The 15,687-nt window shown below is 39.7% G+C and overlaps 1 protein-coding gene across 3 annotated transcripts in view; it reads left to right on the top strand.

Annotated features, from left to right (window-relative positions):
• The window catches only part of BCL2 (BCL2 apoptosis regulator), a 234,639-nt gene that overhangs the window by 145,867 nt on the left and 73,085 nt on the right, over positions 1-15,687 (top strand). Inside the window, exon 2 of one of the 3 annotated variants that reach the window (XM_043977401.1) lies at positions 4,754-4,941. The exons of the other annotated variants lie outside the window; for them this stretch is intronic. Within the exon in view, the coding sequence (XP_043833336.1) occupies positions 4,754-4,885 (132 nt within the window). The 3' untranslated portion in view covers positions 4,886-4,941. Of the gene's footprint in view, positions 1-4,753; positions 4,942-15,687 lie in introns of those variants that run through there. 3 annotated transcript variants of the gene reach the window in all.

Raw genomic sequence — 15,687 nt, 5'->3', positions numbered from 1 at the left:
GGGCTTAATGGTGAATGTCCCACATCTCTATATTCGAAATACAAAGTAGTTTTCCTACTCTCTACCATGGGACTCCAGCACTCCTCTCTTCTTTTTGCCCTTTCACAGTCTGCTTCTGCTGCCCACAATGCATCCCCCCTGAATCTCTGCCTCTTAGGATCCCTAGTTTTAAGGCTCAGCTCAAACACCTCCTTTTACAAGGAGCCTTTCTAAACCTCTCGGCCTCCAGCTATAAGTGCCCCCTATTGTCTTTTGTCCATTTTGTTTATATTTTGCAATGACTTATATGTAGTGTACATATCTCCCATGATGACATTTTAAGTTCCCAGAGGGTATGGACTATTTCAAATTTGTTTTCTTATGCCCAGGACCCACCATAATGGCCACTACATAATAAATACTTAATAATTGCTTGTTTATTGACTGGAAACAATTAATTGGGTTTCTGGTTGACAACATTTTGGAAAGTAACATAATTGGTGATTGAAAGCAAGAATGTTTCCTGGATGAGACAGTATTAAGCACATGATAGAGGATTCCAAGTTAGGAACACCTAACTTGGAATCCTCTATCGTGTGCTTCCTTCTAGGTGACCCTGGAGGTCACTTAACCCTTCTTAGCCTTAGTTTCTGTACTTGTAAAATGGGATTAATAATAGTGTCTACTTTCCCTGCTTATTATGATGATCAAGTGACATAACGTAAACACTTCACAGAATGGTATATAACTGTTAGGTGTTGTTATTGTTATACAGGAGCTATTCAAAAATGTTATCTGCTAGAAGCAAAGGATAATTTATATTTTCTTGAGTTCCAAGAGGCAAAGTGTGATGCGTCTGTGATTATAGATGGTAAAAAAAATGGGAAAGATTCAAACCCTGGCTATAGTTGTATATATTCCAAATGCTGGTTTTTCTTTCATGGGTCAAATTTTTCCCTTATTTGGATCAGGTTGACAGGCTAACATGGGATAGAAACATTATAACTAATTGCATCTGAATTTTTAAACTTGCTTTATAGATGAGATTTCACTGATCAGAGAAGTTCAATGAACAATTATCCTTTGAAAGTTATTAGCATGAAATGACCAAGATTTAAGTCAGCTATTCTTTTGTCTTCAAGCATTGGGGGAAATTAAGAAAAGGGAGGCATATGGCTCTGATAATTTCTTTTCTTTTGACAAATCTGTTTTGCTCTTATAACAGATAATGTTGTAGAATTCACATTAAAGAAGACTTCTCCCCAAATTATTTATTCCCTAATGTTTTGCTTTCTTACATGGTCCATTTTAGTCCCACCATTCTTATTTATTAGTTGCCATGTAGCTCAAAGAATTAGAATAATCATGTTTGGTCGATCACATATTTACAAAAACATATGGAAAATAAATTCCCTAATCTCCTTTGAGCCTGTTTATTCTTTAATGTGTGAAAGCCAAGTCTAGGCTAACTGGATCTACATAGAACACACTTTCTTGCAAACTGTTCCAGTAATTCCTGATGGATCTAATTCAGATAAGAGCTATGTAATGTTTATTTTTCTGAGACAAAAGAACAAAGCAGACTAAAGTACACAAATCTATATCTGAAAAATTTTGTGTCATTTTTTTATATTGTTACTACTGAGCTAATTTTAGGTATTGCCTGGTTTTCATTCAATTCTTTTCTTCAGGACAACAGGGTAGACATAACATGTCCAAAAAAGTAAAAACAACAGCAAAAGCCAGAGCACTACTCATCTCAGGGTCATTGGACGTGTTTCCCAATGTAAAGAATTAATTGTTATTTGAGGTTTTTATGCCTCAGCTCGCACTGGCTTGGGGCTCCGCAAACCGCACGGTGCTCCACCCACTGGTTGTAGCCGCTGCCTGGGCTCTGGCACCTCACGCCATCACCACTCCCCCAAGCCTACATGGGCCTGGCAAAATTATAATGATTGGAAGCCTAGTGAGGGCAGTCATGTGACTGTCAGAGCGGCCATCCCATTGGCTGGGCCTGTGTGGGGTGTTTCTAGGTTTGGGGGAGGAGCATTGGGCATTCTAGGTGGAAGCTGGAAAGGGCCCACCAAACAGGTGTTAGTATCACCTTTGATGGATGGGAAAACTGAGACACAGATGGGTTAAAATACCAATCTAAAGTTAAATGATGGCAATAGCACTATAAGGATTTACTCCTAAACAGAAAGCAGTTTCCTCACAAATTCTTGGGAATTCTGCATTACTCATTCCATTATTTTCAATACAGTAGGTGGGAACTCCAGGGATGGTTCAGAGAACACTGTAGAGTTGGTCACACCTGCCTTGCTGTAGAGATCTAACAGCAGTTCACTGGCCAAAGGCAGAATGTGCAGAAAGTAGGTGCAAATCTGAGTTGCTTCTCAGGAAGAGATTCCAGTGACTATTTGTTCATTCTTGAAAAAAAAAAAAAACAAGTGAAAAAGAAAAAAAAAAGGGTCATTTATGTAGGAGCAATGAATTCACAGGATCACAGAATTTTAGCGGTAGAAGAAACCATAGCAATCACCCAATCCAGTCCCTTCGTTTTACTAACGAAGACAGGAAGGTCCAAAGAGGAAACTACTTCAAGTCTATCCCAGCCATTGTCAGTGGCAATGATGATAAAGCAGGAAATATTTATCAGATTCATTTGGGAAGGACCTTAAAGATTCACTGTTATTTATAGGGGTTCTTAACCTGGTGTCTGTGAATTCTGTGTGTGTGTGTGTGTGTGTGTGTGTGTGTGTGTGTGTGTGTGTGTGTAACTCCATGTTGATATATCTTGTTTCCTTTGTAATCCTATGGACTATATTTTACTGTGTGCTTTTAAAAACAACATTCTGATACGAGATCCAGAGGCTTCACCAGCCTTCCAAAAGAGTCCATGAAACAAAAAAGATGAAAAACCCCTGCTCTCTGGTCCATATTCTTCCTTTTACACTTGAGAAAGTGAGCTCCTTAATGAAGTCAAGTGAATAAGCATTAATTAAGCAGCACTGGAGCAGGGGGTGTGTCTTTATTTCATCTTTATCTCCCTCCTGTTTAGTGTAGCATTTTGTATATTCTAGGAACTTGATGAATAAGTCTATGTTTATTGAACTGAATTAATTCACTTATGACTTTCCTAAGTTTATGCAGGTATGTGTGAAGAGTAAAAGAAAATCAGATAGATGAGAGAGAGAGAGAGAGAGTAGGATGGAGGATATGCTTTTTATGTCTTTCATTGAGCTAAAAAGAAAGTTGAATTGAATTTCTTTTTCCCTCTCTTTAGTATTTTTCAGGATTGAAAGCATATTACCAATTCTTGATTTCCACTGACCCCTAACAGGATATTAAGCTAGTTTACTCACTTATGTACTCCTTGGCTTCAGGCCCTTCACTTTGGCCCAGAGAAGAAAGCTCTTTTTGGAGTTGTGTTGTGTTTTTTTTTTTTACCGTCACTATGACTATCTCATTATCTAACATTTTCACCTGTAACAGCTGCAAATAGGGATGACCAAGATTGGAGGCTGCTGTGTCTCTGAGATCTAAATAACTATGTGGAAAAATAATCAGAAAGTATACTTTATGTATCCACGACCAGCCTTTGGTAAATCAGTTGAGTGAAAAAAGAAAAACACCCTAGGAGTTTAAAAATAACAGATCCAGTGTAGTTCATGGCAGCCATAAAAGGAAATTGCAGGGAAGAGGATAGGAAAATCATGTATGATTAATATTTAGGGGCAAGAATGGTTAGGCCATGTGCTAAGAGCAAGCTCAGCAAAGAATCCTTGTTTTAAAGGAGAAATGGCTTATGGGGAGAAATGCTAAACACTCAGTGGAATTTTCAGAAAACCTATTTTAATTGTAAATTAAGGGCTGTCAGTAAAAATCTATGGAACAAAAAGGATCTATAGAACAAAAAGATAGCAGAAAACACAGGGATGTGTAAGAATTGAGTAAGAATTGAGCCTATTTAGTACTAGGCACTCATTAAGTGCATATGACAATGAATATAAATCTGCTGAGATATAGAGAGGATGAAATAATTGTGCATAAAATACTGGGCTCCACAGAAGTCAGCCAGTTCTCTATAAATAGAAAGTATGCTCATGGCACAGAACTATGTTAGCACTTGGGCAAGTGATCATTTTATTCCTTGAGTTTTCTAATCAAGTCAATTTTTATACTTTACTGTATATGAATTGAGTCAAAAATAGTCCTTGCATATTACTGTCTTGGATTGATTGCATAATGATCAGCAAAAATGGCTTTATCAAATGACCTTTAGGACAGAGCAGAAGACTTTGTGGTATTTTAAGTTTTGTCCTGGGAATGTGTTCCTTTTGAAAGTGTTATAGCTGTTATGATTCTCACTAGGTTGTAAGGGAGACTAAAATTACTTGGTCAAAGACCTCCTCCAAGAAGTCCTCCCTGGTTTAAATAATCCAGCTTTGTTGGTGTCTCCTTAATACTCATAGAATCTATTTACACCATGCTTTGACATTATGCTTTTGATGCACTTTTTTTTTGGTGAGGCAATTGGGGTTAAGTGACTTGCCCAGGGTCACACAGCTAGCAAGTGTCAAGGGTCTGAGGCCAGATTTGAACTCAGGTCCTCCTGAATCCAGGGCTGATGCTCTATCCACTGGGCCACCTAGCTGTCCCTTGATGCACTTTTTAAAGTGTTTAATGTATGGGTAATGTGTATCCCTCTAGCTACATTGTAATTCCTAAAGATCATTAGCCACTGTGTTTTCTATTTCTTTTCTATCTACAGCACATTATTAATATAATAATCTGCATGCAGTGGGCACCAAATATACATTTTTGTACTGAAGCTGGTATAATTGACTACAGTAAAAGCAACCATGACTGGAAGGCTTTAGGAACCGATTTGGGAGCATCATGAAGGCTGTCATTATGATCCAGAGACTGATGCTTCCTGATTCTCTTCTGCATATTATGAATTAGAATCACAAAAGTTTCTGGTAATGTCTGATTCTTTTGTAACAATAGTCAAAATCCAAACTGGAAATAAAAGTTCTTACTAGTAACACCTGCACTGGCTTATACTCCATTTCAGTTTTCCTGACTCTTGAATTTTCTTCCTTCCATTTACAGTGCCATTTCCTGTATTCTTGCTATTTGCTTTTTAACTGATAACCCTGCCTTCGGTTTGTCTACACACCCTCCCTACCTCACCAAATACACTAACCTTCTGGGTTAGCTCCTTGAACTTTCCGTCCTTCTGGCCAGATGAACCTTTTTTCCCCAAGCATGCTACAGAGTAGCTGGTACACAAGGCGGCAACCCAAACACTATTATCATTATAAACTTTTGCTTTCATTAGGTCACACTTGTTTCAGCCAGCTCTTAACTAAATCAAGTCCATACACCTCATTCTGAGGTTCAAGGCCTTTTACAATCTCATCTCACATTGTTTGTTGTAGAGCACTGGAAGTGGAATCAGAAAGACCTGAATTCAAATCCAGTCTCAGACACTTATTAGCTATGTGACCCTAGCCAATCACTTAATCTCTGTTGGTCTCAGTTTCTTCAACTGTAAAATGGAGATAACACTAACATCTATCTCCCAAGGCTGTTGTAAAGATCAAATGAGATAGTATTTGTCAAGCACTTTCACAGTGACTGGTGCAGTGTAGCTATTTTTATTACTACTTGAGTGCCCTTGGCTCTACCTGGGGTGGTCTCCATCCTAGCCCAAAATGTCACATTCATTCTCACCTTGATGATTTTGCTCATGTGATTTCCCTACCTTTTCTCTCCCTGCTCTGCCTATGCCAACTCTACATCTTCTTCAAGGCCCAGCACATATCTTACTTCTCCCACAAAGTCCTTTATCTTTCCCAGACCCCTGCTATATTTTTTGTTTGTTTTTTTTTTAGTGAGGCAATTGGGGTTAAGTGACTTGCCCAGGGTCACACAGCTAGTGTTAAGTGTCTGAGGCCGGATTTGAACTCAGGTACTCCTGACTCCAGGGCCAGTGCTCTATCCACTGCGCCATCTAGTTGCCCCAACCCCTGCTGTATTTTAAGGCAGTGTGGATGTTGCAGTCGATGGAGAATTAAAGAGAGAGGTGAGTTAAGCCATCAATTCCCTGCCCAAAGCAGTAGACTTCTGGACTACCAGTGGTAGACAGACAACATGGGTTCAAATCCTAGCTCAGCCACTTGGGGGACCACATGGGACCATGAGCAAATCGCACCTTACTGAGTTTCAGCTTCCTGTAAAAACAAGGTTCCTTAGTCATTTTCAGTCATGTCTGATACTTTGTGACCCCATGGTTTGCCATTTCCCTCTCCAGGTTATTTTACAGATGAGGAAACTGTGGCAAATTGGATTAAGTGGCTTGACTAGGGTTACACAGCTAGTAAATGTCTGAGGTCTTATTTGAACTCAGGTCTTTCTGGCTCTAGGGCTGGCCCTCTATCAATGGTACTACCTCGCTGCCCCGTAAGTACTTCTTACTTAATAGTATTGCTAGGAAGACCAAATAAAGAGAAGTGTATGCAAAGTTCTTTGTAAAACAATTAAAATATAAATTGTTATTATTATTGCACAATTTATCACTTAATTATATACTTGAACTTTATAGTTATTTCACACACATATCATGTCTAGTCTCCCCAACAAGATTTCAAGTTGCTGGAAGGTAAGAACTTTTGTCTTATATTTCTTGGTACCTCTTCACTGCTCATAGAACTATTCTGGAGCACTTAGGCATCTAGCAAATCTTTAATGCATTATTTGATCTGATTTTCTATATTGGTGGAAGAAAGTAAGAGAGTCGTATAAAAAAAGAATAAGTCATTAAAGGACAAAATGCATAGCTGGTGCATTTGAAAATTTTGGAAGACACTTCAGGGCTCATCTAGTCCAAGCTCCTCATTTAACAAATGAGGAAACTGAGCTCTGACACCAAACACCAAAGGCATGACACTGCCTCCCATTGTCTAATCTTGTAAACAAAAGTACTATTGGACAAAAACTTTTAAGTATTTTGTCCTACTTTTATATCTCATGTTACCTTCTTAAGTGTAAAGAAACAAGAGTAAAGAGGCAGATTTCATTCCTTCTTTGGAAAACAAGTAATTATCAGAAGAGAGATGTATTTCTTGCTTCCTGGTTAAAGAAAACAATATAAATCCCAAATGGGAAGGCTTGCATGTCAGTTTCAGCTTCTAGGCATTGACTGAAGGCCACACCTATGTGCTTTTTGCTTATATGGATTACAGGGGAAATCAGAATTCAGCTTTCTGGAACAGTGAATTGCCACTCCCTGAGCCGTAATCGCTGAAATGGCATTTTTTGAAAGAGCATCTATTTTAGCCTTTTCACAGTGTACTGGTTATTGTTATTCAGTCATTTCAGTCATGTACAATTCTTCGTGTTTTCTTGGCAAAGATACAGGAGTGGCTGGCCATTTCCTTCTCCAGTTCATTTTACAGATGTGGAACCTGAGGCAAACAGGGTTAAGTGACTTGTCTAGGGTTATTACGCATCTAGTAAGCGTCTGAGGTCAGATTTAAAGTCAGGTCTTCTGGATGCCAGGCCCAGTGCTCTAACTACTGCATCACCTATCTGGTAATACAGTACAAAGGTGTACATAAAAGATGTTTCCCCAAAGTTCAAGTTCATTGTTTAAAATAATTGGCATACTTGGAGGAGACGTTGTGCCTTTGATCAATCAACCATCCAAAAATTTCTTATTGAGTGTCCCCTGTGCATTCAGTTGTATGACAGTCTGTGTAGGAGACACAAAAGAAAGAGAAGTGAGAGGAGGGTGAGAGGTCATATAGGAAGGGGGAAGCAGCCTTTGACCTAGGGAGGGGAGAGCCAGGAGATCTGGACTCTAGCTTCAGATCCACGACTTAGCTGTGGTGTGACCTTGGGCAAGTGCCTTCGGTCCTTCAGACCTCTGTTTCTTCATGTATAACAATAAAGGGGTTTATTGGACCAGATGATCTCTGAGGCCCCTTCCAGTCCTGGGATTATCTGGTTCAAAATCCCTGCCTTCCAAAAGCTTCAAATCTAGCGGAAGAGCCAAGGACTCTACACTAGACAGAGAATGGAGACAATATGTAATTAAATGCCCAATTGTGAGGTAAAGATGAAATATGCTGTAGGAATTAAGAGGAAATGGAGATTGTACCACTGCCACTCTGTGTGGGGTCAGGAGAAAAAGATGTTTAAAGAACTGTATTCTTTTTATAGACATTAAGGATACACGGAGTTTGAATAGTAAACATCTGCCTAGAGAGTGTTCTTTTGCTCTGTTCTTTCTTCATATCTCTTGTGTATATTAGTCTGGGTGATTTATTTTAGCAAGGACAATTGTACTCTTATATCATTGCTCTATTGAGCTCCACTCGATGGCAGCTCATAGCACGGACACTGACACTCCTCTGGAAGGTAGAAAAAACCAGCACCATTGCCTCGATCCCTCCAAATATGCCTGGTATCCGGGACCACACAAGCATTAGAGAGACAGAGGCTCCAGCTTGGTGAGAAATAGATTTCCAAAGGAATTGCTGTCCTGCCGTCAGTCCCGAATACTTGGAATCTAGCAGTCCTTTGTAAAATGACTCTGATTCTCAATCTCTTTCAATATTCTCACTGTGGCCCTGTGACAAATAAGTGACAGACACAACCAGGTTGGGGGGTGCAGGTGGGGGGGGGTGTGGGAGCCCATCAACAGTTCTCTTGCTCTGTCTATAACAGATGTCTTAAGTGAAGAGAGCAGGGTCTTTGCCACCTAAGCAGTTCCCAGTTTCATATTCAGCCAGATCATTCTTTGAGTTTCTCAGGCACCATTTCTCTCCCCTCTCCAACCTGGGCAGCTATAACAGGTGCCAGGGCCAAAGTGAGGTTGCTTTAAATTTGGTATGCCCCTCCCCCCCATGCCTCTCAGTATATAAAAGGTCTTAGTCTTTATCTTTAACAAGGGACAGAGAACTAAAGGAAGGCAAGCTACATATCTACCCTGCCCTTTCCCTTCAGTATTCCTAGCCATAAGCTATATAGAGAGGAAAAGTGGGAGAAGGGAGCAGAATTCAGAAGAATATATTCCTAAAACTAGCTCTTCCCCCCCCCACACACACACACGCTTTCTTACTCTACCCAGAAGGCCTCCAACATATCCTTCCACCGTTAAACCTTACCTTCAATGTCACTTCTGTCTGCCATATGATGACTACTGCAATGATCTACACCAATTTCAGAGATAAGATCAGAATAGATAATAAGATAATAGATAATAGATAAATTATAGATATATAATAATAAGATAGAATACTGAGGTATTCTATGTTGCTTCCCTCTGGTAGAGTGACACAGCACCAAATGAGAGAAGAGAGAGATTGAGAAAGACAGAGACAGAGACAGAGATAGAGACAGAGAGAGGCAGAGAAGGAATAGGGTCTTTTTTTTTTTTTAAGTGAGGCAATTGGGGTTAAGTGACTTGCCCATGGTCACACAGCTAGTAAGTGTTAAGTGTCTGAGGCCAGATTTGAACTCAGATACTCCTGAATCCAGGGCTGGTGCTCTATCCACTGCGCCACCTAGCTGCCCATGGAATAGGGTCTTAACCTATGTTTCATCAATATGAGGAAATACCAGGCAAGGATACTCCCTTAAAGTTGCCCAAACACAAGGAAGGTAAGTGACCTTCCTAGAATCACCCAGATCCATCTGAACTTCAGAGCTAGCTCCCTATCCATCATACCATGCTGCATTTCAGAAGCACCAAGAACATAATAAGCAAATTAAATCAGATCCAAATGCTCCATGGCTAGCCTGAAATAAAATGTTCTTGACCTTGAACAAGCAGATTTGTGGTTTGGCCAAGGTCAGCTGCAGTGAATCTAACTTTCCTATGAAGTGGGTGTGAGTGATGCCACCAGAGGCATATCAGATTGATTGGTGTTGGGACTGTGATGACCCTGGAGAAAAAGGAGTACGGGACTGGAAAAACAAGACGGTCCAGAATCCATGTGTGTTCCATTGGCATCCCTACAATAGCCATATAATGTTATGAAAATTCTAAGCGTGTTGGGAGGATCCCCTGCCGTGAATTCACAGGGCAGACTTTGGATGAGAGTCACACAGAAAGGAAAGGGATGGATGGATCCCAGTACACATTGTTGGAGGCAATACTCACATCATTGAGATCACAGAACCAGTGGAATGTTGGAATATGCTCTAGCAACATTTTACTGGCAAATAATTCACCAGGATAAAGTAAGTGTGTGGGTGTGTGCTTGTGTATGCATGTGTTTGTGTGTGTGCATGTGTGTAAAATAAAACTGTGGAGCTGGTCTGTAAAATTGACCTACAAAACCAGTTTTACAATCTGGTTTATAGCAAGACTCTCCCTGAGGTCTGTGTTCTCACAGTCATTCCTTGTTCCCAGTAGTTTAAATGGAAAGAGATAGTGTGGTCACTGTGCACCCACCACCACATAGCCCTTGGACTGACATAGATAGCCCTTGGCGGTGGCTTGACCATGTTTGTTTTTTTCACTAAGCCCATTTTGTGGAATCTAGGTGGTGGTGCCTTACAGTATTTATAGCTATAGTTTTTCATACCTCGTGGCTAGCCAGTTGGTGAGCATCAATCATTTCCTTAGCATGAGACCAACAAGACAAAACTCATGACACCTTTAGGGACTTAACTATGCCTCTTGATCTACTTCTCTCCCTTTAAAATGGTATAGGCCAGAGGTCAGCAACCTCCTTATCCCTGAGTGCTACTGGTGGGGATCTGCAGTGCCCCTGCTTGGCCATCATTAGCCCTAGAGCACAGTCAAAGGAGAAAGAAAAGGAAAAAGAAAAAGGAAAGAGAATCGAAGAGGATGGGAAAGAAAGCAGAGAAAAAATGAGCAAAAGAGAAAGAGAAAGACAAAAGAGGCAGGCGCCTATGATGGATAAGGGTGGTGCTCCCAGCAGTTCTATAAAGTGTCAGCATGATGGTGAGTGGTCTAACCTTTGTGTTGGTCATAAGCAATAGAGCCGTTGTGGGGGAAAAAGAATTATTGGACTGTTGCTACATTATTAAGAACCCCAAGGAATTTATTTCTAGCACTCTACCTTTAGTAGAGTCTTAAGAACTTTTCTGATCAGTTACTCTTCCATTTATTCCAGGAAGAAAGCTTGGGACAATTTCCCATCCCCCACCCCCCAGCTGACAGAGGAGTACAGTGAAGCACAAAGTGGTGTGACCTAATTAGCCTTAGACCTCAAGGTTTCTGAAACACTGTAAAATGCTGAGCCTGGTTGCTTTCCATAAACCAGTTTGGAACTCCTAGTTACCTGACCTTTACAGTGGGTTTGCCTAACTCCATGTCCCACCCCAAAATAGAAAAGAAGAGGTCTGCAGGACGTGTTTGGGCCTGCAGTTATGTGGCTGGGTAATTTTGGCTGGATGAGATCTTTCATTTCCAAATCAAACTGAGTAGGACTCTCAAGCTGGCCACCTATGAATCAGTGACCCTCTAGCCAAGCAAGGCAAAAAACCTTTTCATTTCTGACTACAGAGGAAAAAATGAGCTGTCTCTCTCTCTTTTTTTGCACTTGATTGCTTTGAAAGCTTTTCATTTAAAGTTTTCGATCATCACCTACAATGGCAAAAAAAAAAATGAAACAAAGAACCTTCTCAGTATTAGTATTTATTTTCTAAAAACATAAAAACCCTTTGGATCAAAATGAATAAAATAGCCTGCATCATGAAAAGTTTTCATTAGGCTTTCCGAGCTCGTGGGTCTGCTGCTAGCCCATTTATAAACTAGATTGTCTTATGGTGCACTGTTTTTCTGAAACTATAATAAGAAAAAAGAGTTTAGATGATGCTTCTGCCCATAATAGTGTCTGCTGCCAAATCACCCACTGCAAGACCTGTAGGTCTAGAAACAGAAGGAGCTTGGCTCATAGCAGAAACACAGCCCCCTAGGCTACTCTAAGGGTTTTCTAATTCAACCGAGTATGTGTGCAGACTTTTATCAGACCTGTCAAGTCTCCAAAATAATTCAGTTCATTATTTCATAAATGTAGGCACATTTACTAAGTGCCTAAAACAAATGTGGGTAAGGGGCCGGGGGGAGAGACAAAGATGAAGAAGATTTAGACTCTGTTCACCAGACATGTATGTATAATTTTATAGGGGACACAAAAAAGCACACAAGTGTGATACAAAGTAGATTATAAAACAAATGAATAGAAGTAGGTAACTGTAAGGGGTGATGTACATCAGGACTTTGAATGATGAGTAGGCACAAAGGAGATAATACATGTACAGTGCTTTGCAAACTTTAAAATACTATATAAATGTCAGTTGCTATTATTTCAATAAGTGAAAATGGAAGGGAAGATATTCGTTATAGGAAATGGCATGTGCAGAGATGTAGAGGCAAGAAAATTTAAAAAAACATATACCGAAAATAGCAAGTCATCTCCTTTGCTTGGAGTGCAAAGTGTGTGAAAAGGAGTACTATGAGAGAAGACTGAAAAAGTAGGTTGGAACAAGATTGAGATTTGGGGGAGGGGGAGGGCTAGTTGAATTAGACTTTATTTAGGTTAAATTCAGGCTGAATTATCAACCTTACCAAACACTTATGGTAGTATTTGAAATGGAAAGGAAGGTAGGGACACATGAGAAATATAATATCTAAAGAGGAAAGGATGGTTAAAAATACAAAGATGTTATTAGATATGAAGGAGAGCGGTTGGAGTCAAATCAAATTCCTAGATCATCTCAATAAATTAGGAGGCAAGGTCATTTGCTGAGCAAGGTAGGGCTGAGGACTTACATAAATAGACAAAGCTTATAATAGTCACTGTGGGGAATGTGATAGGAGAACATAGATTTAGAGCTGGAAAGAACCTTAGAAATCTCACCCCTTCTTTTTGCAGATGAGAAAATGGTGGACAGGAGAGGTCACATGACTTACCCAGGTTTACATTCGTTAAGTAGCACAGGCAGGATCTGAAATGAGACCCTCTGTCTCCAGATGTGGTGCTACACTTACCACAGTACGCCACTGCTTCCAGTGAATAGAAGGATTACTGAGAAGCAATGAGGGTTCAGATGGCATTAAATAACCTTAGTGTGTCTCCTGGGGGAACAGGGAGCAATTGATGGGCTGCAAGTGGTAATGAAGACAAAGAATGGGGTCAGTAAGAGGGAGAGAGTGGGATAGATGAAAGGGCAGGAATGTGTTAAAAAGAACTTCAGAGTTCAAGATCTTGGAAGTGGTGTTTTATTTGTTGTTAAGGACAGGGTCCAAGGAGTGGCCACAGCGGTATGGTAGCCCAGCTTGTTGGTAGGTAATGAATGTGGATCAAGTTGAAGTGAGAGGCTAGTAGAGTTAAAGATGTTGAGAGACTGTAGGCTTGGGTGTGAGACAAGTCACCAGTGTATCTGTTGAAATTATTAAAGATATTTACAAGTAAATGGCATATGGAAGGAGAGTCACAACATTTACAATGATAAATAAGTGCAAGGTAATATGAGAAGGGGGAGCAGCCTAACAAATGGGGGGCTATAGAAAGGTTCCTGGTAGTAAGTGGCATTTGAATGGAGATATGAAGGAAGTTAAGGATTTGAAAAGAGAGAAGTTAGGTGGAAATGGTTTTTTGTTTGATTGGGTTATTTATACTTAATACTATACTTATACCCACATCCCTTTCACCATATATAGGAAGCACTCATTATCACTTAAGATCAAAAATTCAACTTTGCTCATGGTACTTTGGTCTTCCTAAAAAAGTAGACAAGACCATGGAGGATAAATCAGTCACAGAAAGGAGAAAAATCCTGTGTCCTGCCTTCTTCATGGATGCAGGTGCCACCAAAGTGAACCTACAAAGCAATTCACAATGCAAAAAAAGGTCTTTTCTAATATTTTTGTTTGGGGATGGACAATTCTAGTTATATCAACTTATTTTTCCAAGAGCTGTTGTTTTGCCATTTCACTTTTCTCCTCAAGTTCCCCATTTTGTCTCAAGAGCTAGAGGTCATCTCAGTCAAATAACTTTCATGAACAGACTTTCGCTCTCATATTAAGAAACATAAATGCATGTACATGTATACTATCCTAGTGTCATTAAAGCATTTGATAAACATTTTGATTTAGCTTCTTTACATATTTGGAGGGAAAAGGGAGAGAGAAAAAAGGGAGGAAAGGATTAACACATTGGTAAATGCATGGTTTTGTTGCTGTTGGGTACTCCTTCTCCTCATGCGAATCTCACCAGCTCCTCCAAAAACTTTCTCATCCAACCTTTCTAATTTAGGTTTTCCTCAAAAAACCCCACAAAGGGACTTTCTAACACATTAGAAGCCTTCCTTGTATTCATAGGATTGTAGAATCAGAGTTTGAGGGAATTTTAGAGGACATCCAGTTCAAATCACTATTTAACAAACGAGGATACTGGGGTTCTGAGTGCCTAAGAGACTTCCATGAGCTCATACAGAGAATAAGAATCAAAAATAAGATTTGGGGGGCAGCTAGGTGGTGCAGTGGATAAAGCATCAGCCCTGGATTCAGGAAGACCTGAGTACAAATCCAGCCTCAAACACTTGACACTTAGTAGCTTTTGACCCTGGGAAAGTCACTTAACCCTCATTGCCCCGCAAAAAAACCAAACCAAAACAAAACACACAAAAAATAGGATTTGGACCCAGGTCCTCTGACTCCAGACCGTTACATCATTTAGGCTATCTGTCGTTGTCTTTCATTTTTGCTTTATTATTGGGTCACCTCCTTTCCCCACTCATCACTGGATTTTGTTTTGCTTTTTAAAATTCCCCTTCTTGTACAAAAATAGTTATTGGTTGTATACTCTGGCTTGCTCATACACACCATACAACTTTTCATTTACAAAGAATAAGGTTTGGGTCTGGACCTGTGATTTCATTGGCATAAGGAACTTCCAAGTGAAAAAACTTCCTTCACCAGTGCTGGTAGCCATCCTATCTACAACTTAGAGTTTTTAGAGTTGTCTAGAATACTGAGTTGTTAAGTAATTTACCCAGAGCAGCAAGGCTAGTTATGATATTATGGCAAAAGATATTTTTATCTTGTAAAATATAGTTAATCATATTTGATTACCTAATTTTAGGTTTGCATAAACTTACTTAACTTGGACCTGGAGTTCTTTAATGCTAAGTACATGAAAAACACATTGAGCTTGAAGTGAAATATAATTTTAATCTTATAATTCTTGGGCAACAGTAGAAAAGGAACAACTATATGAATACTCATTAATAAAATAATTATACTACGTATGTCAGAAAATACAATCATATTCCACTAAAACATGAGGTCTGGTGAAACAACATCATCGGGGCACTTACCTCAGATCCTAACCTATAGCAGAGAACAATGGGACCAACTTATAAACCATCGTCCTGTCAAACCTCCCCCATATTATGTTCATGTAGTTGGGTTGTATTTTAAACCCAAGTAAAGAATTTATACCTATTACTCATAATCACATTAGAGTCAGCTCCTCCTTCTAAGTTAGAGAACTCTTCTGGGAGACTGAGGCTGTCATCCAGCATGTTAACTATCCCTCCTTTGTATGGTCTTCCCGTTTGGTAAGATCATCTATGTAATCATTCAAGTCACTGATAAAAATGGTAAACAGGATGAGGACAAGGACAGAACTCTGGGGCCTTCTACACTGACATTGA

Source organism: Dromiciops gliroides, chromosome 1, assembly GCF_019393635.1.
Source record: "Dromiciops gliroides isolate mDroGli1 chromosome 1, mDroGli1.pri, whole genome shotgun sequence".
NCBI classification, from domain to species: domain Eukaryota; kingdom Metazoa; phylum Chordata; class Mammalia; order Microbiotheria; family Microbiotheriidae; genus Dromiciops; species Dromiciops gliroides.
Note: the sequence above shows the minus strand (reverse complement) of the source record. Positions and strands in the feature narration are given on the sequence as shown.